The following is a 23,170-nucleotide window of genomic DNA, read 5'->3' on the forward strand; positions in this document are numbered from 1 at the left end:
GGGGTGTGAGTGATTGATAGTGAAAGAGCCAGAACAAGGGGAGGAGAACAACCATGTAGGGAGCACCAGGGGAGAGGCTTGGCTCTGGGGGAAACCAACTGGGAATAGGAGTGGGGAAGGTAGGGATGAACCTTTGGGGTACAGAAAACTTATATAAACATACAATAAAGGTATTGCATCACCACAAACTGGATGTGTGATATGGGACTCACTAAAGCCCAGTACAGGGGTAAAAAGTTTGGTGTTATCACATGCTATTCCTCATTTTCTCTCTCAAGAACCAGATGAGTGTGTCTGACCTGCGACTGCTTGGTGTGCAGGGTGTGAAAAAGAGGATCTGCAGCCCCTCTCTACCTGGGGATGAGCAGCATCCCCAGGACCTCCTCTTGGTGAGAAGTATATTATTTCCACATTGCCCAAGAGATTTCTGGTGCTCTGTGTTCCTGACCAGGAGTTACAGCTCGGTGTGGCTGATGGATGGAGAGCACTTGTGCTGTTCCAGGGGTTGTTTTTCCTTGGCACATCGTTGGGATGACACAGATCCAATCTGTGTTCGAATTTCTCTGACAGAGGCACCGAGCAGAGCTCAGGCCCATCTCTGCCAGCTCCCTGCAGAAGGGCCTCCCTCAGTGCTCCCTGGCTGTCCCCATCCTCTCTGAGCCTGTTCCCTCTCCTTGCAGGCTGCAAGCACGTGAAGGGCATCCTCCTGTACGGGCCCCCGGGCTGTGGGAAGACTCTGATGGCCCGGCAGATCGGGAAGATGCTCAATGCCAGGGAGCCAAAGGTGGTCAACGGGCCCGAAATCCTCAACAAATACGTGGGAGAGTCCGAGGCCAACATCCGGAAGCTGTTTGCTGATGCAGAGGAGGAGCAGAGGAGGGTAAGGACACACAGGAACGGGGCGGGGGGGTGGTGGGAATGTGCCTGGGAGAGTCTGGAAAGGGTCTGGAATCTGAAAATTACTGCTCGCATTAAAGGCAGAGTCACTGCTTGGCTTTGGGTTATGGTTATTCCTGGTGAGCCGTGGAATATTGGTGTTGTACAGGCTCACACAATCTCAGTTGTGAAAACAGTCTTGGAAGCTGGAAAGGCAGCTGGGCTCCAGCCAGCTCTGCAGACAGGGACAGTGTGCTGGAATTCCATGCAGTTACTTGGGAGTAATACAGCAGTGCCCACCCTGCTTGTTTTGGGTCATGTGCTGTCACCTGCTCCAAAAGTCCTTAAAAGTCAGACTGTACAAATTTTGCTCTGTTTTTAGTTTCTTTTTTGTTTTTGGTGGGAGAGACATAATTGATCTGTTTGGAGTTTTCTTACTAAATGAAGCTGGCACATAACATAGTACAAATTCCAAATAAGCTTTCAGGATTGCACATGTTTGGGTTGCAGACATATTGGTGTGTTATAGCACTCTAAGTGTTATAATCAATACATGGTTAATTTTTCTCAGTAGAAAACTAATGGATGAGAATAATGTCTCGGAACTAGAGATCTTTGAAAGTGGAAGTGGAGATAAAGGTTCTGGTTTTTTATCCATTGCTTTAGCTGGCTATCAAAACCTCAGTCTTGAGTTTCAAGGTATAAGTACTTATTTCATGTGTGCTGTGGTAATTCTTCTCTGCTGTGGATCACTTGATCTTGACAGATTTTCTGGTAAAGAAAACCACATCAGGCTAAATACAGGGAAGTCTTTTAAGAAGTCATTAGCAAATGATCCCTTAATTTTATTCAGCTCACAAGATGCAGATTTTGGTGGTGGCTTGAAATAATTTCATTTCTTCAGCAGAAGGTTTATTAGTCAGTCAATCAGCTTTGTGGGGTAACACAGCCCCACGTGAGCAATCTCCTGCTCCCTGGTGGTTGCAGTACCTCTGGGAGCTGCTTTCCCTTGGCAATAACACACCTGTTAAAATACACTCGATATTGGCTGCAGGGGCTGGGCCTGATGACAGCTGGGAGATTAAAAAGGTCTCCGAAAGGTTGGCGTTGTGCTGCCTGTGTCTGGGGCAGATTGCCAGGGCCAGCACATTCACCCAGTGATAACGTGGTCTGCACTGGCCACAAAAGATGGTTTAGAGGTGGAATTTGAAGGGAAAAAGCTTCATAATGCAGTCACAAAAAGTATCCTGTTCTCTTACCAGCTGCAACTGCCTCAGCCCTGAGTGAACCTGGAAATGGCAGTTCTGGGGCTGACTGGCATGGAGAGGCTGGGCTCCTAAAAAATATTAACAACAAAGCTGCTCTGGCAAGCTGTGTATTTTCTAACTTCAGTGCAGCCTGGGGTGTTCCCACCCTGGAGCATCCCTCCCTCCACAGAGAAGCCTTGTTCCCTGTCCCTGGAGAGCTTTCCCAGGTACCAAGTGCTGGGACCCTTTGAGCTGTGTGTTCCAGCTCTGGGCTTTGCTTCGCTTGCTCAGCCTCGTGCTCTTCCCCAGAACCTGTGTAGCTGCAAAGTCCTGAGTTTGGGCAGAGCCCCCCAAAGCCCCTGGTTTGGAGGGGGGCAGGATGTTCCCCTGGAAAGGGCTGAGATCCGCACACACACACACACACACGTGTGATCCTGAGCACACAGGGAGTATCAGCGGTGTGTCTGTGTGGCTGAGCTTGGTCACTGTTGAGTCTGGACTGCTCTCAGCAGTCAGACCGGTGACATTCCTGACACGTCCTCTCTCCCACAGCTCGGAGCCAACAGTGGGGTGCACATCATCATTTTTGATGAGATTGATGCCATTTGCAAGCAGAGGGGCAGCATGGCCGGCAGCACCGGCGTGCACGACACCGTGGTGAACCAGCTGCTCTCCAAAATCGATGGCGTGGAGCAGCTCAACAACATCCTGGTCATCGGTAGGTGGGGCTGCCTTGCTCTGTCCTGGGGGCTGGGTGAGCTCTGCTGGTGTTTTCCTCACTGCAGATCAGCTGAGGAACCATTCCGTAGGGAATGGCTGCTGTTGGAGCAGCATCAGCAGCAGGTTTAAAGGGACATGCTGCTGTGGTTGGCAGATCCTTCTGCTTTCAGCAATTTCCTTTTTGAGTTTTTGATAAGGAGCGTTTCATAGTTAGAGAAAACCTGCAAGGACTGATAGAACTGAGGTATGAGCCTGTGGGGGAGTGGGGCTGCTCCAGCCGTGCTGTGTTGTCCTGCTGCAGGAGCCCTGCAGGTGCAGCACCAGACAGGTAGATACAGCCACAGGCACGGGTTTGATCCCTGTTGCCCTGACTCTCCCTCAGGGCATGGCTTTCCCAACATTCCAGAAGATGAGTATCTTCTGTCTGTTTTCTTGGGACTCTGAGTATCTCCCTGGCTCTGTGCGCTGTATCAGGGGCTGGAAGCCCACTCAGGAAGCTCAGATAACACTTGTTTTGTTTCAACTTTGACTTTAGGAATGACCAACAGACCTGACCTGATTGATGAGGCCCTGCTGAGGCCAGGGAGGCTGGAGGTGAAGATGGAGATTGGTAAGCACGCTGCAGATCCCAGTTCCTCAGCTCCATGAACCTACAGCAGCAAAGCAAATGCAGATCATAAGTGTATAAATGTGAGCAACCCCCAGGATGGCTCAGGTGCTGAACTTCATGCAGCTCCCTCCAGAATATAAATTAAATCAGACCAATAAAATACCACCTTGGACTTTCCTACTCTGCTAAACCTGATCTCAGTTTCTGCCCAGCAGAGTGGGCAGGGATGGGCAGGCTGGAGCCTGAATCTCTTGTGTGAAGGAAAGGAGGCAAATAATGGTACCAGGTCATTCCTGGGTGCAAATTGCAGGGAGGGCAGGCAAGAGCAGTGGGTGAGCTAAAAGTGGGCTAAGAGCTTGGTTTGCCATTTCATCTGGCAATGGAGAAGCAGCTGTCTGCCAGCAACTAGAAAGGGACCTTTGTAACTGTGCACATCTGCCTCACCCCAATGCAGGGTAAATTAGAGAATATCTGAGCATGTAGGCTTTATTAAGAAATTAAGCCCAGATCATCTCAGATTCGTGAGAACAAATCACTGACTTTGCATTTGAGATCAGAATTTGGTCAGTGAAGATCATGGTGGAGCCTAAAGGGTGGCTGGCCTGGGGGCTCAGTGCTGAGGTAACAATTCACTGAAGAAAGCTGGAATAGAGAACAGCCTGGGACTGGTGAAAAGCTCAGTGATCCTGGAATAAATTATCAGGTGACAGAGGGTGGATTCTCCTGGGAGCTGTGCATGTTTTAAAATGTCTTTTCACATCCCCTCAGCACAAACAGGAGTCAGTGCAAATATCAGATCCTTGGAGTAGAGGCTGGGGTGGCAGGCTGGAAGGAGCTGAGCACAGTGGGGCTTTGCCAGGATGATGTGCCAGACTGACAGGTTACACTTTGTTTTAAGACAAGAATTTCCTGTATCAGCCATTGTGTGTTTCAGAAGGGACTTGCTAAGGTGCAGGCTGGGAAATGATCACCTCAGTCAGTCAAAAGAAAAGACATATATGGGAATGATATGGGCCATGTGAAGAGGGAAAGCTCTGGATTTTGAGAGAGTAAAATTTCAGTTGATTCAGTAATTAGTGGATGTGACCCCCAGGGATAAAGGAGCAGAATGGACTTTACCAGGGCCTGTAGTGACAGGACAAGGAGCAGAGACTTTTAATGGACACAGGACAGGGTCAGATGGGATATAAGGAAGAAATCTGTTATGGAAAGGGTTGGTGGTGAGGCCTTGGCACAGGGTGCCCAGAGCAGCTGTGGCTGCCCCTGGATCCCTGGCAGTGTCCAAGGCCAGGCTGGATGGGGCTTGGAGCAGCCTGGGATAGTGGAAGGTGTCCCTGCCCATGGCAGGGAGTGGAACTGGAGGGGCTTTAAGGTCCCTTCCAACCGAAATCATTCCATGATAATTGCAAGGGGGGAGCTGGACTGAGGGATGCCAGGGGACTGCCCAGGTTGTCATTGTGTAATGAGAATTCCTGGGGATGGAAGTCTGAGAGCAACTGACTTGGAAGAACCCTGAGGAAAGAAACTCAGCCTTGTGCTTTTCTCTCTGGTTTGGTGGTGACACTGCTCAGTTTAATGTTAATGAGTTGATGTAACTGAATGTTCTCAGTGAAAAGCATCATCAAATACCCTCACTGTAAGTGCAAAGTGCTCCTGGTGAGAAGGGGCAGGAAGGGACGCTGAGGGGAGGCACAGGGGATTTGCAGGGCTGTGCTGAGGGGGTTGGGTGTGCTCTGTTCCCCATCCCAGGCCTGCCGGATGAGAAGGGCCGGTTCCAGATCCTGCACATCCACACGGTGAGGATGAGGGAGCACCAGCTGCTCGCTGAGGACGTGGACATTGCAGAGCTGGCAGTGGAGACCAAAAACTTCAGTGGTGCTGAGCTGGAAGGTTTGGTTCGAGCTGCTCAGTCCACTGCCATGAACAGACACATTAAGGTCAGTCCTGTTGTCTCCTACTGGGGTAAAAAAGGGAAAATAGTAAAGTTTGGAATCTTGAATGTTTACTTCCAAATGGAAAGTGGCCTATCAGTGTAACTTAGATGAAATTCATGTGGGCATCACCTTTTCCCTGTGCTTTTCCTTTGTTCTGAATTCCCTCTTCCCTTTCCTGCCCTCCAAGTGCCTCTTGCACAGCTTGGTGGGCTGGAAGGAGATGATTTGTGAGGGTGTTTTGATAAAAACTGAAAGTCTTGAGCACAGTTTGTGCATTGGAGCCAGGAGACAAGGTGGGAATCAGAACAGGCAGTTATAGGGAGGCTCTGCTGGAGCCTGTGCAGCTCAGTGTGTTCATAAATGATCTGTAAGGAGGGGAGGTTGCAATCTCAGAGCTGGTTTGGGGGCATAAAGACAAAGGTCACCAGTGGAGATCTGCAGGGGGCATTTGAAATGATGCGAGTGCACAAGATGCCAGTGAATTTTAGGTGTCCACTGGGAGAGAGAATTCAAACAGGTAGAGACAGGATGGGGTCAAGTTCTTGGAGTTGGAGTGGTCTGGAAATCCCAGCTCAGTCCTTGTCAGTAAAAACAGCACAATAACAAGGTTAGAATTTACCAGGAGAGGTAAACAGCAAAAGTGGAGCTGTGATTCCATCATGGATAAAATCCTTGGTGTACTTGGATCGTGCTAGAACCAGGGTATGGAATGGCAGCAGGGGGTCAGAGGTACACAGGAGGGTTTTCTTTGAAACAATGATTAAACTGGGATTCCTCAGCCTGAAGAAAGCATGGTGAAGGGTTATGAAAAGTGTGAGTGTGCTGGGATCAGGGAATGGGGGTGGCTGTTCACTGTTTCCTAATGGAAGAACCCAGAACGGCAGAGGAGATGTGCTTGGTGTGGAGGAGTGTTTCAGCCATGGAAGGAATCCTTGCCTCCAAATCTTGGTTGGGTTCAGAGGGGTTTGTACAAAGCCTTCCATTGCAAATAAGTGCTTACGTGGTGATCACCCCATGTCCACTGCTTCAGGCAACATTCCCAGCTCCCTCTGTTCTCCAGGAACATTTCCTTGCCTTCCCAGCCCCGCTGGCTGGGGGGGTCAGTGTGTCTTCAGGAGGGAGTTCAGGGCCCCAAAATGTCAGGGGGTGTGAAGGCAGATGCAAAGCTCAGTATTCAGTGGTGTTGAAATACGAGATGATGAGGTGGTGAGGAAGGAGCCTGAGGCACAGCCCCTGCTCCCCTGGCCAGGACTGGGGGCAGCTCCTGCAGGGAAAAGCCCTGGACATCAATCCCATAGCACAGGGACTGTAAAAATCTGCTCAGCCTCGAATGTGAGGAGAGCAAATCACACTTCCATTTAAGTGAGAAATCATTTGCTGCTTAGACATTTGTATCTCCTGGGAGTGCTCTTTCTAAAGGAAAAATTACTCTTTCTGCTAATTAGTCTTGTATAACCATAACACTTGACAAGTTATTGTTTCATATAGCAAAAAACCACAAACATCATCACTTCCTCATTTTCTTGTGCTCTGTCTAAAAAAATAATCAGCACCTCTGGAAGTATTTTCATCCCTTTGCAGGCAAAACATTTTCCTTAAATAATTAATTTTGCTTGTAGTTGCTGTTTTCCCAGTGCTTGAGTTTTGGGCGAATTTGGGGAGCGTTGGCGTTTTGATCTATTCCCTGTTGTGCCAGGAAGTCACGTGGGAAAAGGGGAGATGGCAATGTGCAAATGTGAAAGAGCAGTCCCCTCCTCTGGGGTGGTTTGTGATCCACAGCTCAGTGATGTATGGATGTGCTTTCCACATGGGAAGTGGCCACGCATTGTTTTGCTTTTCAGACACTTTGATTTTGGGTAATATTCTTTATTCTGCAGTTGTTTTCAGCCAAAATATGCAGTAAAGTACTTTATTCTTTCTTCCAAGTACTGAAAATTTAAAATATACATCATAGGCCTGACCTAGTTTTCAGAAGCACCTGTGAGAAGCAAGAGCACGAATGGAAAATGCAGGGGCATTGTCTTCTGAGTTGTTTAAACTCTTGTGATTCTCTCTCAAACTGTGTGTGTGAAAAATTAAAACATGAACTCATTAAAGGCTGGGGAGATAAGAGCCCCCTGGTTTTGAGTGTAAACACAACTTCAGGAGTAAATGAAGTGTTTCAGGTACCTTCACCTGCCTCTGTGGGTAGAAAACTGATCACCTGTACTAAAGATCCCTTCAGTTGTGTATTTGGCATCTGTGTTTCTGCTTGGTGGGTGTTTTTGGGAGAAGGAACTCTCATTTCAGCCATGCTCTGGCTGTAGGTGTGTGCTTGGCACAGGAGGACTGGCCAGGCTGGGTTCCTGTGGTTGCTGTTTAGGGCCTGCATTTGCTGCTCTTCAAGACAAGCACCATGTCATTGTTTTTATTATTTTTCCTTCCCATGCTCAGGTGCACTCCGTTCTTGCAGGTCATCCTGTGGGAGGGGAAGGGCTGAGACACATCTTTGAGGGTTAAAAGTAGTTGATTTGTCTTAGTTCCCAGCTCCAAAGGGTACCTATATAATCCCAGTAAGTTCTAGAAATTTAAACTGGGTCGAGATCAGTCCCACACTGGCACCGGTCTGAACCTCGCTGACACTTGGTTTGCAGCACAGCAGCAGCAGCAGGGATGGGCCAGAGCTTCAGTCCTGTTCTGAGCTGGGGTGGCTTTTCTGAAATGGGGGTCACAGACATCCTCTGCACTTCAGCATCCCCCAGGGGGGTGGGACAGCTGTCCTGAATGGCTCTGTGGGGCTGGGATGTGGCCGTGGCTCTTGGAGGTGGGGATGGCTCCAGTGGTACCCAGCAAATGCCCTGGCAGGAGCATTTTTCTTCCTGACACAGACCAGCCACAGGCCTGGGGCTGTGCAGGGAAGGTGGGGAGGAGCTGTGTGGGACTGCTGGACCTCAGTGTCTTTTATTGCCTTTCTAGGCCAGCAACAAAGTGGAGGTGGACATGGAGAAGGCAGAGAGCCTGCGTGTGACCAGAGGAGACTTCTTTGCATCCTTGGAGAACGATATCAAACCGGTAAGTGGGCACTGTGGGACTCCAGGAACAGCCACCCAGTGCAGCCCAGCTTCCTGCTGGGATCACACACCAGTGGTGCCCCATGGGCAGACATGTCCTGTGCTGTGAAAGTGGGGAGCTCTGAGCTCTCTGTGTGCCTGTGGCTGCCTGGAGAGTCACAAAGAGAATAGAACAGGTAAAGAACAGCTGGAGGTTTCTTCCCCTTGTCACGTCTCTCCCTTGTAGGCCACTTCAGTGCCTGGGTGACAGCTTTACCATGGGCTGTAGGAGGAGGTTTAAGCCTCCTTTTTGAGAATTGTCTCCACTCCACAGTGTGGAGTCAGAACCCACTGGCAACTTGCACTGACTAGAACTGGTTATGAGGGCGTATGAAAAGATGTTTCTGAACGTGCCTGGTCTCCAGCTGTGTTCAGCCCTCTGAGCTGGAATGCTGTGAGTCACCAGGGGGTGTGACTGTCTCACTCCAGCATCTTCCAGAGCGTGGCTCCTGGTCATTTCTGTTTAATTGTTTCATGGTTTTTCTGATGGGATGAAAAATCTTTTGGTAAAAGAAGTTTTCCTTCTTTTCTACAGGCATTTGGAACCAACCAGGAAGACTATGCCAGCTACATCATGAATGGGATCATTAAGTGGGGAGACCCAGTAACGAGGGTGTTGGATGATGGGGAGCTGCTGGTCCAGCAGACCAAGAACAGTGACCGCACTCCCCTGGTCAGCGTCCTGCTGGAAGGTACAGCTCAGGGAAAACATGTGGGAAATCCCCTTCTGGAGACTGCTCCTGTCAGCTGCCCACCTGCTCACCTCTGACATCCTGCACCTGTAGGAAATATGTGGGGGGAGAGCTGGAATTGGGCTCTTTCAGTTTGCTTGGGTGAAATTGCTTTGGATATTAAAACTGCCTCCTCAGCCAGAGGGAATCCTGTGCTTAGAACAAGGGAGAAGGGAATGTACCCAGTTAATAACCAAAATGTACCCAGTTAATAACCTGAATTTGGCTGGTTTACAGTGGAGATGGCTCTAGCTGAGTCAGTTGTCTAATTTCTCCTTGAAGTCACCAGGGAGCTCATCAGTGCAACTAGCTGAGTTCAAACAGCCACATTCAGGTGTCTCTGTCAGGGAAAGGTGGATTTCCCTCTATCCAGACTGCTACTGACTGAGGAGAGTTTCCAGATATTGGAAACTGGTTCCAGTATCTGCATTACAGGTATTGGAGTGGAATTTGTTATATTGGAGTGGAATTTGTTATTTATCTCTTCCCTTTATTTTTTCCCAGAGTTAAAGATGGGTTACCACTATTGCTTGTGGTCTGTAGCTTTGGATTTAACCCTGAATAATTCTGTATTAGTGCCCAGCAATTCCTTCTGTCCCTCCAGACTGATTCATGTTGGGTGCATGGATTCAGGTGTGTCTTTGGTCTCCAAATTATCCTGGTGTGAATTCAGGCCAAAACAAATTGTCTTTCCCAGTGTTTCCCTGGTGTTCCTGCTGCTGACTTGTTTGCCAGGGTACCAGCAGAGATCATTCTGAGATGGGACATAAGCTCAAGAAATTGATCCAAAACACAAACTCACACATTTTGGTGCTGTGGCTGCTCCTACAGAGTATGTAATGTCCTCTTTTGTGTCATGGCAAATCATTCTGCATGTGCTCAAGTAGTTCCATCAATTGCCTTCATGTGGAGGATTGGGTTGCACCAGGAGTTAGTGTGTTCCTTCTGCAGGCTCATTTCACACTGCAGATACCTCTGGATGGAATTCTAAACATACCTCAGTATCCACACAGAGCATTGTCAGAGCTGTTTTCTCCCTTGTTTATTCCTTGTTTGTCCTTTGCTCCAGGTCCCCCCCACAGTGGGAAGACTGCTTTAGCAGCAAAAATAGCTGAAGAATCCAACTTCCCCTTTATCAAGATCTGTTCTCCTGATAAGATGATTGGGTTTTCTGAAACAGCCAAGTGCCAGGCCATGAAGAAGGTACGTGTGTGTCCTCCCCTTTGCCTGGTGACAGCCCAGTTCTGAGTTCTCCTGTGGAGGGAAAGGTGAATTACCCTTGGGATGGTGTTTTCTGCTCTCTCTAGGTCGGGAATTCCTGCATATATTCGTTTATAAAGTTGGGTGTATCACAGCATTGTAGAATGGTTTGGGTTGGAAGGGACCTTAAAGCCCATCCAGTGCCACCCCTGCCATGGGCAGGGACACCTCCCACTATCCCAGGAAGCTCCAAGCCCCGTCCAGCCCAGCTGCTCTGGGCACCCTGTGCCAGGGCCTCCCCACCCTCACAGGGAGGAATTCCTTCCTAATATCCCATCTAACCCTGCCCCCTGTCAGTTTGAAGCCATTCCCTCCTGTCCTGTCACTCCAGACTCTTGTCACAGTGTTTTTGTGGCACTGGCACTGAGGGACTCGGGGGAGGTTTCAAGGCTCCATCCCGGTTGGGTCTGGTGTGTGATCCTGGCAGACAGTGGGGCAGAGCAGAGCTGGGATGAGCAGGGCTGGAGCTCTGCCTGTGGAGGTGGAGGCAGGAAGGGCTTAGGGCTGCCCTTGGGGAGAACAGATCCTGCCTGAGTGGGACTAGGACCAGTTCTGAGGTGGGGTGTTTGGCTAAACAAGAGCTTTAACAGCATGGGGAGCCGAGGAATGTGGACGAGTTGAACATTGTCATTTCCTGAAGCAGCCCAGCTCTTACTCTTCAGGGTGAATGGTACTGAATGGGGCATGGGAGTGGATGTTACTCTGATCAGCTTGGTGCAGGGTTGTAGAGTTTCTAAGGGAGGGAAGGTGCTTAGGAGAAGCAATGCGCTCGTGACTGGGGGTCCAGTTTGTGGCTTGGATTCCAAAAGGAGCCTTTTGGATTCACTGGAATCAGGGTTTGCTGGAGGCAGGGCCACCACTGCTCACACCCAGAGCTGTGCAGGATGCTCTGTGCTGCTCCAGGAATGGTGACTGGAGCTGAGATCCAGACCTGAGTCAGTCCCTTCTCCCTGCAGGGTGCTGTTCTGGACAGTATCCAGTATCCAGCCTGAGGAGAAAAGCTCACAGCTGTGTTACAGTTGTGGAGGTTCTCTGTATGTGTGTATCACATTCTCAGTGTTGCCCCAGCTCCAAAAACAGAGGAATGGTGCTGGTTTGTCCTTGGCTTACAGTGAACCTCAGGGCAGCTGTTTGTTGCTAAGGGTGGGGGGGTAAATGAACCAATAAACTGAGTTTGTGGAGATGGCGGTGTTTTATTGCCTGCAGGGAGCCTGATCTCTCAGTACCTGCCCGTTTCATTCTCAGTTTATTCCTCTCAGTGCTGCTGTGTTCAGCTGAACCCACATCAGCAGGCCCAGCTGTGGCTGTTGTAGTCCTGTGGCTGAGGTTTAACACTGAGATATTTTGCTGTTTTTCAGATCTTTGATGATGCCTACAAGTCCCAGCTCAGCTGTGTTGTCGTGGACGACATTGAGCGACTTTTAGGTGAGTCAGGGAGAGGGAGAGCTGTGCTGGCTGCTGCAGAAATATTGATGTATTTGCAATGCTGAAACATTGCAAACTGGAAATTATCTGGACCCATTTACTTCAGGAGCATTGAGCTGGTTTGGATACAGTGAAGTGGCTTAAGTGTGCATCTGCTCCATGGGTGTTAAAATGCTTTTTTCCTTTCAGATTATGTCCCAATTGGACCTCGGTTCTCCAATCTGGTCTTGCAAGCCCTTCTGGTGCTGCTGAAGAAAGCCCCCCCTCAGGTAAGGCAGGGATGCCCTGTTCCTGCAGGAATTGGGACAGTGGGAGCTTTGTGTCTGGCTGAGAGCTGCCAGGGGTATCGATGCTTTTGTCTGAGTCAGCCACGTTAATCCCAGCCTGCTGCTCTTCATTCACTTGGACATTTCTGGGATAACCACAAGGGATTCAACTTGAAATATCTAATTACTGGGGCCTGAATCTTCTGCAGTTAGTCCTAAAAATACTGGCTAAGGAAACCAGTTTAACCTTCACCATGTAAAGCTGAATTGTGCCAGCTGCCTGCCCTCTGAGGAGCTGTTCAGGCCAGATCCACCCCTGGCTCAGCCACGTGCTCCCTCCCTATTTATAAATCAATTTCTGTGTAATCTGTGATTGTGGCTGTCAGGGGTTTAATTTGTTCTTGACTTGAAATGATCAGGTGTTAATTACAGTGACTGAGGGAAGCTTAAGATCTTGCCTCTCGTGCTGATCCTGTCTGTTTGCACTTTGTGGCTCGATGAGATTTAAGAACATCACAAGTGCTGAGGGTTCTGCAGCTCGTGCTGAGTGAGACAGGCAGGCAGGGACTCCTTTCTTGTTTGGCATTTTCCTGTCGTTCACTGCGTTTCTGCTCCGTGTGTGAGAGTATCTGCATGAATAAATAACATCAGAACAGGAACACCTTGAAAGTTGGTGTCAGGAAAAAGCAGAGAAGCACAGTCTGGGCGGAGTCAGTTTTTTGTCATGTTTAATATCCTGGCCCAGGAGCGTGTGCGTGAGTGTTGTTTTCATTAGAGAGTTTGGTGAAAAGACCTTTCAAATCCAGGACTTTGAACTAAATTGTAATGCTACAGGCCCTGAGTTCCCCATGTGACTGTCAGCCTAGAGAACAAAGATTTTCCCAGTGAGCTTTCTAGGCCACGTGAAGTCTGTAACACAACAGCATCCAAGTTTTATCACATGCTTGGAACACAACAGCTCCTGTGTGGAGCAGCCCAGCCATTCCTGGTCACATCATCTCCTGTAATCACTGACCTATTGCAGGCTGCTCCACAGTGCCAGGACATGGTTGTTCCCATAAATCAGTAGGGAAAATAGAACTCGATTTGGTTCGGCTTTCAAAGGAACTTAAAGTGTTAAATTGTCCTTTTGCCCATTGCATCCTGAATGTGGGCTGCTGCTGGGCTGCCCTTTGGGTGGCACCTGGGGCTCCCAAGAGCAGGACACGGGCTGGAGCTCACAGATATTTGCCAAGTTTGTGCTTGTTGCAGAGATTTGTACTCAGCAGGGTTTGAAATGCCCTGGGGGCTGGGAGACTCTGGCTTGACAGCCAATATTATGGTGACTTAAGCCATAAATTGTTGGAGGGTAGAGAGTGAGTTTGCTGAGGAAATGTCACTGGTTGATTGATCATGTGGGGTTTTTTTCTTTTTTTTTCTAAGCGTCCACTGTTGGCTGTGTGGGAATCAGGACGTGGGGTGAGCTGGGCCCTTTGGGCTGCCCTGCTGTGGCAGTTCTGGGGACAGGGCTCTTCCTGGTGTGTTTGTAGTGAGTTCCCTGGGATAGCCATGGCATGTGGGGATCTTTTGCATTTAAAAAACCAAAGCTGTGTGTAAGAAGTAGAGTTGTGCAGGAAAAGGCCTTTTCTGCTGTGACTGTTTACTGTGAAAAAGGTTGGGTTTGGGCACAGAGACTTGGGGTTTTTGAACTCAAGTGAGGAACCCACAATGGGGATAATCCTGAGGGTTAATCAACACCTTCCGAGTTCCCTCTGAGATTACAAATTCCCTCGAGGAGCAGTTTCTTTGGAAGGAATGGTTGATCTCATGCTGTAATTTGAGGTGCAGATACAGGCCCTAAACGCATGAGCAGCATCAGTGGCACTGACCTGCTCCATGGGGTCAAAGCACCATGGAGTTCTGTGGGACTGGGATCATGGTTTAGCATCATTCCTTGTAAAAATGGGATGTCCTGGGACATCCCTGTGCTGAGAGGAGTTCTTGGCAGGATGCTGGGGAGGCAGTACTTGTTCCCCTTTGCTTCAGCGTTTCACTCGTGGGGGGGCCCTGAAATACTGAGCTGATTTCAAAGAATCATGGGATGGTTTGGGTTGGAAGGGACCTTAAAGCCCATCTCATTCCACCCCTTGCCATGGGCAGGGACACCTTCCACTCTCCCAGGTTGCTCCAAACCCCATCCAGCCTGGCCTTGGACACTTCCAGGGATCCAGGGACAGCCACAGCTTCTCTGGGCACCCTGTGCCAGGGCCTCCCCACCTTCACAGGGAGGTATTTCCTCACAATATCCCATCTGTCCCTGCCCTCTGCCAGTGGGAAGCCATTCCCCCTTGTCCTGTCACTGTATTATCCCCTTGTCCCAAGGCCCTCTCCAGCTCCCTTGGAGACTGGCAGGGCTCAGGGCAGGGAATGACGGAGCAGTGGGAGCGGGGGGGCGGATGCAGCGCGGCCGCTCCCATTGCTGTGGCCCAGATTATGAATTCCCTGGGGTGTCACATCACTTGCAGGGATATTCTTGATGTGCAAGCAGCTTCCTGCAGTCACTGTAGGCTCCGTGTGGAAGAGAAGCGTTTCTGGGATGAAATGTTATTAATTATGCATCGAGGTGCGTGTCTCTCTTGAATTGGCGTAGGGAAGCTGCCTCGCAGGCTCCCCTCTTCCGAGGGAGGCTGGATTATTGGAACGTGGTGTGGGAAGGACAAACACTTGAAGGTTCTGGTTTTCTTTTGAGAGTAAACACTTTAGACTTTAAATAAACTAGAAACCTCTCTGAGCTCGCTTTAAATTGCCAGTCACAGCTCCTGCTTGTGGTTCCACTCAGCAGTGTTAAATAGTGCTATCTGTTACTGTTGCTTCAAGAGGACTGAAAACCATTGCATTTTGTTTAGCATCTTTTTTTTTTTTTAAACCAATTAAAAATCTTTTCTGAAATGCCTTGAAGAGAAGAAAATAAACCATGTTCTCTTGGGTCTTTAATTCAATCAAGTTTGCCTGTGTTGTGCAGGAGCAGGGACTGGGGGATGGAAAGGCTGAAAAGGGCTGTCTCAGCAGGGAGCCGAGCGGGAGAAAAGGACTTCCCTGAGAACTGAGCAGCAGCAGCTCCCAAAGCCGGGGCTGCTTCATCTACATGCAGAGTCACACAGGGCCTGGAGGCGCTCCCCAGCCCCACGGAGGTTCACATGTGCTTCCCTGCTGCTTCCCAACAATCGGCCGGGCGGGAGGGACCCTCGGCATCCCCACGTGGAGCCAGAGCCGGGCACGGGCTGGGCAGGGTCAGGGAATGTCTGCCTGAGCAAGGTGCTCTCCAAGGGACACCCACTCCTGGGGCTGCCCTTCCACGGCTCCCAGAGCTCCCAGCCCCACTTTCAAAGTGAGATTCATACCTGGGGATGCCCTTCCACTGCTCCCAGAGCCCCCAGCCCCTTTTCTCACTGGGACACCCACTCCTGGGGATGCCCTTCCATGGCTCCCAGAGCCCCCAGCCCCTTTTCTCACTGGGACACCCACTCCTGGGGATGCCCTTCCACAGCTCCCAGAGCCCCCAGCTCCTTTTCTCACTGGGACACTGGAGGCTTTTGCCACTTGATGAAAGTTAAGGGGGAATAATCTCCTTGTTTGATATAATCCCGGATGCATTCCTGATTCCAGATCCCTTGGTGTGAACTGGAAGCAATTCCAGTCACCAGTGTTGCTACCTCTGTGTGCATAAACCTGGGGAACTGTGTTTCTCCCTTCACATGTGAGGAATTCCCAAGTCCCCCCACACAAGGATAATGGTGTCCAAGGCTCCTGAGCCCAGTGAGCAACTGGTGAGTGATGGAGGCACCTCAGTGCCACCAGCGCCTGGCTCCAGCAGAGCTCAGGCTTCCCTTGCCTGGGGCTGGCTGGATTTGCTGAAATTCCGTAATTGGAGACTGCACTGATGTGTTGAGGCTCCAGTTACTCACAGCAGAGTCTGTAACTGTGGCATGTTCTAGTTCCCCCTGGGCAGTGATGTGGTGCCTGCTGTGGCAGAGGAATCCATCCCGGTGCTGGAAAATTTGCTTGGTTCAAACGGCTTCTTCAAGTCCCACAGTTCTGTGCATGGCAACATCCTTCAGTCAGGTAAAATCCCTGCAGCAGAGGGGTCAGCTCTGGGGTCATCCCTCTTCTAGAAGGCAGCAGGGCAGGACACACACCTCTGTACTGTCCCTCTGTCAGCACAGAGGGATCTTGGGCTCCAAATTGGGGCACTTTGCCTAAAAATGGACAGGATGAATCCAGGCCTGAGGCTGTGCCTGTGTCTGATCTCTGGTGATGGAAGAACTGGGCTGGGACTGCCCTGGTCATGCATCCGACACCAAATGATCTTAGGCTGTTCCTCCTTCCTTGGTAACGTACTCACATGTTCTGCCTGATTTTTGGAAGTTCAGCTTGAATCCTGAGTTTCTATGGGCTGACCATGTGGCTCGTTGCCTTCACTGTGACTGCTGTAGAAGTTAAGGATCAAAAAAGTGCATTTTTCTGAAAATTTGGCCGCTTCAGCAGTACCTGGAACCCTGTGCCATGTGCTCTGGGATGCCCCTGCTGGAGCAGGGAGTTGCACCGTGGCCCCTTCCAGCCTGAGCCATTCTGGGATCCTGGGACAAGAACAAATCCCAGGATCTCCTGTGGTGTGTGTCAGTGCAGAGGAGCTGGGTGAGGGCAGCTCTTCCAGTTTGCCTTGATGGCTTTTCCTGCTGCCTTGATAATTCCTGGGGCAAACAATGCTGCCCTGGGGGTTCCCATTTGTTTGTTGAGTTGCCTGAAAGTTTGAGGAGCTCAAGGGACTCCTGCCCTGTCGGTGCTGGGGGGTCACAGTGGCTGCTTTCCAGGGGTCAGGTTTAAAGGCAGGGAGTTGAAGGCATGGCTTCTTCTGAGGAAAGCAGGGAAAAATCAGGATCTTTTGGGTGGAGCTGTTAAAAATTTGAAGCACTTTTGCAGAGTAGCCATCTGTTCTGAGGAGCTCCCAACCACGTCAGTGGTTCAGGGACCTGGGAATAGATTTTAACAGAGATATCTAAAAATTCCTGATGGATCTGCCCTCTGGGAACTCATCCTGGTGCTTTTCAACCTTGTTAAGCCTTTCCTTTCTTAGCGCTGTCTTTGCCTGAGTCCAGCCGAGCTGTTGGTGAGAGCAAACCCCCTTTAGCTGAGTTTATCTGATGTTTGATAATTCCATCTTGTGCTCCCTGGTTTCTGTAATGACAAGCAGCAGTTTCCCCCTCATCTCCTCTACACCACCTATGATTTTACAAACCTCTCTGTTTTTACCAAGGATCTATTTAGGGAAGTTATTCCATATTTCTGACCATCCCCAGTGCTTTCTCTGACTTCTCCAACTAAACAGAATCCTAGAATCATGGAATGGGGTTTGGGTTGGAAGGGACCTTAAAGCCCCTCCAGTTCCACCCCTGCCATGGGCAGGGACACCTTTCACTGTCCCAGGGTGCTCCAAGTCCCATCCAACCTGGCCTGGGACACTTCCAGGGCTGGGACAGCCACAGCTGCTCTGGGCACCCTGTGCCAGGGCCTCCCCACCCTCCCAGGGAGGAATTCCTTCTTAATACCCAAACTAACCCTCCCCTCTGGCAGTGTGAATCCATTACCCCTTGTCCCAAGTCCCTCCCCAGCTCTCCTGGAGCCCCTTTAGGCACTGGAAGGGGCTCTAAGGTTTCCCCAAACTCTCCTCTTCTCCAAGCTGGACACCACCAGCTCAGAAATGATGGATTTGGAGTTATATTTGAAACAGGAAGGAGCTCCTGGGTTCGCGTGGCAGAATGATGATCCTGCTTTGCTCTTTTCCCATTCCAAAACTGTCCCAGTGGTCACACACTGAGTGAGATTGAGCTGGTGTTCCCACAGAATTCCCACAGGGACCGGTGCCAGTGGTTTTCCTCAGTGGTCACAGGGCTTTGGAGCCATTTCTGTGTGTGCAGCAATCGCCCACTGCCCTGATGAGCAGCGGGTTTGGGTCCAGCTGACTCAGTGTGGCACTGGGTGGGTTTGCCACGACTGACCTGGTCCTTTAGGGAATGTTTGCTGGATGAGTCCACAGCGTGGGCAGCTTTCCTGGGAGAAGGAATGTGTCATCTGGACTCTAATAACTGAGAAGGAAAGGCCGAGAGCAAGATCAGTTGTGGACACCTGAAGTGCCAGGAGGTAAAACTCCCCTCACTGGTGACATTCCTGTGCTGCCTGTGTCCTTTCCTGATGAAACTCCAAGCTAGATTCCATTTTTATTGAAATCAGGCACAGACTTCATTAATGTACGAGGGCAGCATCCCTCAAGCAGCCACTCTGAGGCAGTTATCCCCTTGATTGATGCCTGATCAGTGTGCCAGGCACTGTACACATGCTGGGAGCTATATTTGGGGAACAGACACTGCTTGGGTGCAGCTGAGCAGTTTTTCCCCTCTAAAATGCTCATAGTTCATGGGAAACTGTTATTAACACAGCCCCTTGCCCAAGCTGTTCAGGATTTTGAGAGTTCCATGCAGTAATGAACACGTTTTTAGGAGAATCACTTGTGAAGCAGATGGGTCTGGGTGGTACAGCACTTGCAGGAGGGGTTGTTCTGTGTTTTAGAGGTCTCAGTTCTGGGCAGGAGTTTGTCCTTGGCTTCCTCTGTGCTGTGGTGCCTCCTGAGCTGCAGATGGGGATTCACGCAGGAGGGGCAGCACAGTGTGGCACCCGTGACCTGGGACACGCTCTGGTTCTGCCTGCCAGGTGTTGCTTTTGCTCTCTTGGGCTAAAGCCAAACTTGGAGTGAGCACTTGAGCTCATTCCCAGTTCAGGATCTTTCTCAGTGTCCAGCACCTGGAGCAGGAGCAGAATCTGTTCAGTGAGTGCAGGGGAAGAACAGAGCCCGTGAAGAGGCACTGTCTGCATCAAAGATGTGTTTAAAGAGTTTTCATCCTCTGTCAAGGGAATGCAAAGTAGTTACAGGATTCATTCTGGGAATCATTTTTAGGGTTTTGTTCTGTTTCTATAATGATGAAGTTTTGCATCATGAAGTTGAAATACAGAACTTGCACAGAATCACAGAATATCCTGAGTGGGAAGGGACCCCCAAGGACCATCAAATCCAGCTCCTGGCCCTGCACAAACACCCCAACAATCCCACCGTGTGCCTGGGAGTGTTGTCCAGACTCTGCTGGAGCTCTGGCAGCCTTGGGGCCGTGCCCGTTCCCTGGGGAGCCTGGGCAGTGCCCAGCACCCTCTAGGTGGGACCTGGAAATTCACTTCACTCTTGGAGCCTCAGCCAAACTTCTTGTACAGCAAAAGAGGAGGGTCCTTGGCCAGCCAGGCCTCTCCCAGCCCATTTGCTCCCTGTGTACTGGGACAGAAGAGGGACTGATAATCCTGCCTGATAATCCCAGCAGCTCCTTCCATCAGCTGGTGTTGATCAGTGTCCAAACCCCTCACAGGGAAATTCAAACAGCAGTGGAAAGGGCTCTGCAAGGTGAACAAACAGCAGTGGATTTGCATTTGCAGCTGATGTTTTCCACAACTTGCTCTATTATTCATAAGCCCTGTTACTGCCTGGGCTGACTTGGGGTTGGTCTGGGCACTCTGGATTGGGAGTTGGAGGCTGCTGGAGTGGGGCTGTCCTGTACAGCTGCAGGGGGAACTCAGGGACTCACAGCAGCCTCTGCTCAAAAGCCTGAGCTGGAAATCCACTGTGCAGGAGCAGGGAATTCACTGTACCCACGGGTTCCTAAAGACAGTCTGCTCCCCTGAGAAGTCATTTGTAATTCAGCTTTTGGGAGTGGGAGTTTGCTCAGGCTTTTAAATTTAATGAGGATCCTGCTATTTATGATGCTGGGTTCAGAAGGAGCTGTGAGTGTGGTGGGGCTTTGTGCACTGCAATTCTTGGACCCTGTTGGTGGCATCGCTCCGAGATCTGATCCTGGTCTCCTGTGGCTGCTGTTGGCTACTTCAATTACTGACAGATTTAATCCTATTAATTTTGTTTGAAGTGGCTTTTTAAATGGCCATTTCCCACTTACCATTTGTAGCTGGCTGAACCTTCCCCAGGCTGGTTCTCTCTAGTTTTTCCTTTCCTGACTCTCGCTCCTTTGCCTGGACAGGGCCGCAAGCTCCTGATCATCGGCACCACGAGCCGCAAAGATGTCCTGCAGGAGATGGAGATGCTGAATGCCTTCAGCACCACCATCCATGTGCCCAACATTGCCACGAGGGAGCAGCTCATGGAGGCTTTAGAGGTGAGGAAAAGTTCAAGGATGACAGAAGACTCAAAATTTGCTGGAAATGAGGGGTTTTGCAGTAGCTGTGTCTGGTAACACCATCCCACTTGACATCATGTCATAACAAAGCAGTTCTGAGGCTTTTCAATTTGCTTTTTCATGAATTAAATTAAGGCAAAATTAGAGAACTGGAGGTCTGGGGAAAGGTTTGTGGTGTGGATTGGAACATTCCAAGGGCATGGAAGTGGGTAGTGAATATAATTGGGACACTTAAACTGAATTTGCCTGGAGGGTGCCGAGCTCTGGTGAATTGGAACAGCATCAGCTGACGGTGTTTGGTGCTGAGGAATTATAAGTTCCTTATAAATTCCTGCCTTTAGTGTCTCCTGATTCTGTGCCTCAGTGGGAATTGTAGTGAGAACTGAAGGCTGTTAACGCAAACTGAACAGGCAAATCTGTGGTGCCATAGGTAAACTTGTCCCAGTGATGGTGTCACCAAAGCCTGAGAGACAGAGATACTCCTGCAGCAGGCTTGGAAATTTCCTGTGGCTTGAGCCATTGTTTTGTTGCAGACCCTGATCTGGAGAAAATCTGGAGTGCAGCATAAAAGCACAGCACTAACTGTTGGATAAGGGATGTTATAGAAAAAACCATTATGGAATTCAAGAAATTTTTGTTTTTGTTTTGCCTTGTCCAAGATACATTGGAACAAATCTTCCTTCTCAGCTAGTAAATGCTTCTAGCTTCCCATTCCCTTTCTCCCAAGGTAGGGACCATTATTCCTACTGACAGGCTCCTGTTGTTGACTTTTTAAAATGATTTCCCCCCCAGCTCCTGGGTAACTTCAAAGACAAGGAGCGCAGCACGATCGCACAGAACGTCAAAGGGATGCCTGTCTGGATTGGGATCAAGAAGCTGCTGATGCTGATAGAAATGTCATTACAGGTAGGAATGGTTCTGGGGAGGAAGGACTGGGGTCCTAGAGCAGTCCTGGAGGCTCCCTTCTCTGCAGACCCCTGCTGTCGGTGGGAGCTTTGCAGTGGTTTAATTGGGAAAAGAGCTGCAGTGAGGGGAAATTTTCAGAACAAAGAAATTACCACATCTTGGTCCACAGAGATCTTTAAATTTCCCCCCCCACCCTGCCCCGTGCCCATGGGCTGTTCGGAGCTGCACTTCAGAGCATCTGGCTACGGGAGGGGTTGGATTAACTCACCTTTCATGGAATTTCTTCTCTCCACCCAGCATGTTAAGATTGCAGATAGCAATCACCTCGGGTTTTTTTTAAAGAAGGTGCCTGTGCAGGTGTATGTGCTCTTTACCTGAAGAAGATAAATCTGTCAGGCTGTTCAGCTGCTCTTCTCTTTATTTTCCACTTTCAGCACTTTAAAGAAAATAATTGCAGAGGGTAGAACTATGCAGCTCTGAGCCCTCCCCCGCAGCAGCACCCATGCCTGGAGCCAGCCAGCAAGCTCGTGCTCATGCTGACACGGGCTGAGGGTGCAGCCCTAATCCTCCCCTGACATCCCAGTGCTCCCCCAGCCCCCCCTCTGCTCACATCAAATGGATTTAGTGCAGCTGAGTGAACTGTCCTCAGATCTTCCTTGCAGAGGCAGGGCAGAAGTGAAGAGACTTGTAGTTCAGTGCAGACAAGTCATGTACCCCTCTGTTCACTCTTCACAATTCTGTTAAAACTTGCTCAGCGCTAAGGATATGCTCTGACTGGATGTCACCTCAGGGAATAAAGTCATTTATCTAGATTACTTTTCCTCTTCTTCCTTGGCTTTTAATTCCATACCTACAGGCAAGTCAGTAAGTCATTGCTCACACGTATTAAATGGATTTAAGGGGTGCCGGCCTTCGGGGACTGCCGGGCTCTGCCACGCTCCTGTTCCCTGAGCCCTGACAATGGGTCCCTTCTTCTGACCCAGGACGTGTTCTTGTGCTGCTTTCACCTGAAGTGCTGCTTGTTTTCAAAGCTGAAGGTGGAGGTTCTGTAAATCCTGGGCAATTCTGAGTTGGGAGATGGGTGGGAATGCTGACCCCAGCCCTGTTCCCAGCCTGGCCCCTGTGCCCGTTCCACTCCCTGGGGGCAGTTCTGGGCACCACAATATCACAGGGATAGAAAGGAATTAGAGAGTGTCCAACAGAGGGACCTGAAATGGTGAAGGGTGTGGAGGTGAAGCCCTAGGAGGAGCAGCAGAGGTCACTTGTTCAGCTGGAGCAGAGCAGACTGAGGGCAGATCTCAGTGGGGGCTGCAGCTCCTCCCGAGGGGCAGCTCCAATCTCTGCTCCCTGTGAGCAGGAACAGGACCCAGGGAACAGCTGGAGCTGTGTCAGGGGGATTTGGGATGGAGATCAGGGAAAAGTTCTTCCTGCAGTGGGTGTTTGGACATTGCCCAGGCTCCCCAGGGAATGGTCCCGGCCCCGAGGCTGCCAGAGCTGCAGGAGCGCTGGGACAGCGCTGCCAGGGATGCCCAGGGTGGGGCTGTTGGGGGATCTGTGCCCGGAGTTGGACTGGGTGATCCCTGTGGGTCCCTTCCCACTCCATGATTCCCACTCCATGAGCAGTGATGCTGTGGACAGAGTCCTCACCCCCTGGGGATGTGCAGGCAAACTGCTCTTGGGCATTGGTTTTGACCATTGCTGTGGTGGTGAGCCCAGGAGCAGCCGGGCTGGGAGGGGACAGGCAGAGCTGGGACTGTGCCCTTTGTGACACACTGAACACAAACTGCTGCCACTGTCCTGAGAGCCACTGAGGGTGTCCCTTTGCTGCTCGTGGAGGGTTGG

General features: G+C 50.3%; 1 protein-coding gene across 2 annotated transcripts in view; it reads left to right on the top strand.

Annotated features, from left to right (window-relative positions):
• NSF (N-ethylmaleimide sensitive factor, vesicle fusing ATPase) overlaps nucleotides 1-23,170 on the top strand; it is a 61,428-nt gene that overhangs the window by 32,264 nt on the left and 5,994 nt on the right. For both annotated transcript variants that reach the window (XM_017744759.1, XM_008641655.2), the window contains exons 8-18: nucleotides 681-880; nucleotides 2,676-2,841; nucleotides 3,379-3,453; nucleotides 5,203-5,390; nucleotides 8,343-8,438; nucleotides 9,012-9,168; nucleotides 10,277-10,410; nucleotides 11,826-11,892; nucleotides 12,082-12,161; nucleotides 20,267-20,401; nucleotides 21,215-21,328. In XM_017744759.1, coding sequence (XP_017600248.1) covers nucleotides 681-880; nucleotides 2,676-2,841; nucleotides 3,379-3,453; nucleotides 5,203-5,390; nucleotides 8,343-8,438; nucleotides 9,012-9,168; nucleotides 10,277-10,410; nucleotides 11,826-11,892; nucleotides 12,082-12,161; nucleotides 20,267-20,401; nucleotides 21,215-21,328 — 1,412 coding nt within the window. The remainder of the gene's footprint in view (nucleotides 1-680; nucleotides 881-2,675; nucleotides 2,842-3,378; nucleotides 3,454-5,202; nucleotides 5,391-8,342; nucleotides 8,439-9,011; nucleotides 9,169-10,276; nucleotides 10,411-11,825; nucleotides 11,893-12,081; nucleotides 12,162-20,266; nucleotides 20,402-21,214; nucleotides 21,329-23,170) is intronic.

Source organism: Corvus brachyrhynchos, unplaced genomic scaffold (assembly GCF_000691975.1).
Source record: "Corvus brachyrhynchos isolate BGI_N302 unplaced genomic scaffold, ASM69197v1 scaffold479, whole genome shotgun sequence".
Lineage (NCBI taxonomy): Eukaryota > Metazoa > Chordata > Aves > Passeriformes > Corvidae > Corvus > Corvus brachyrhynchos.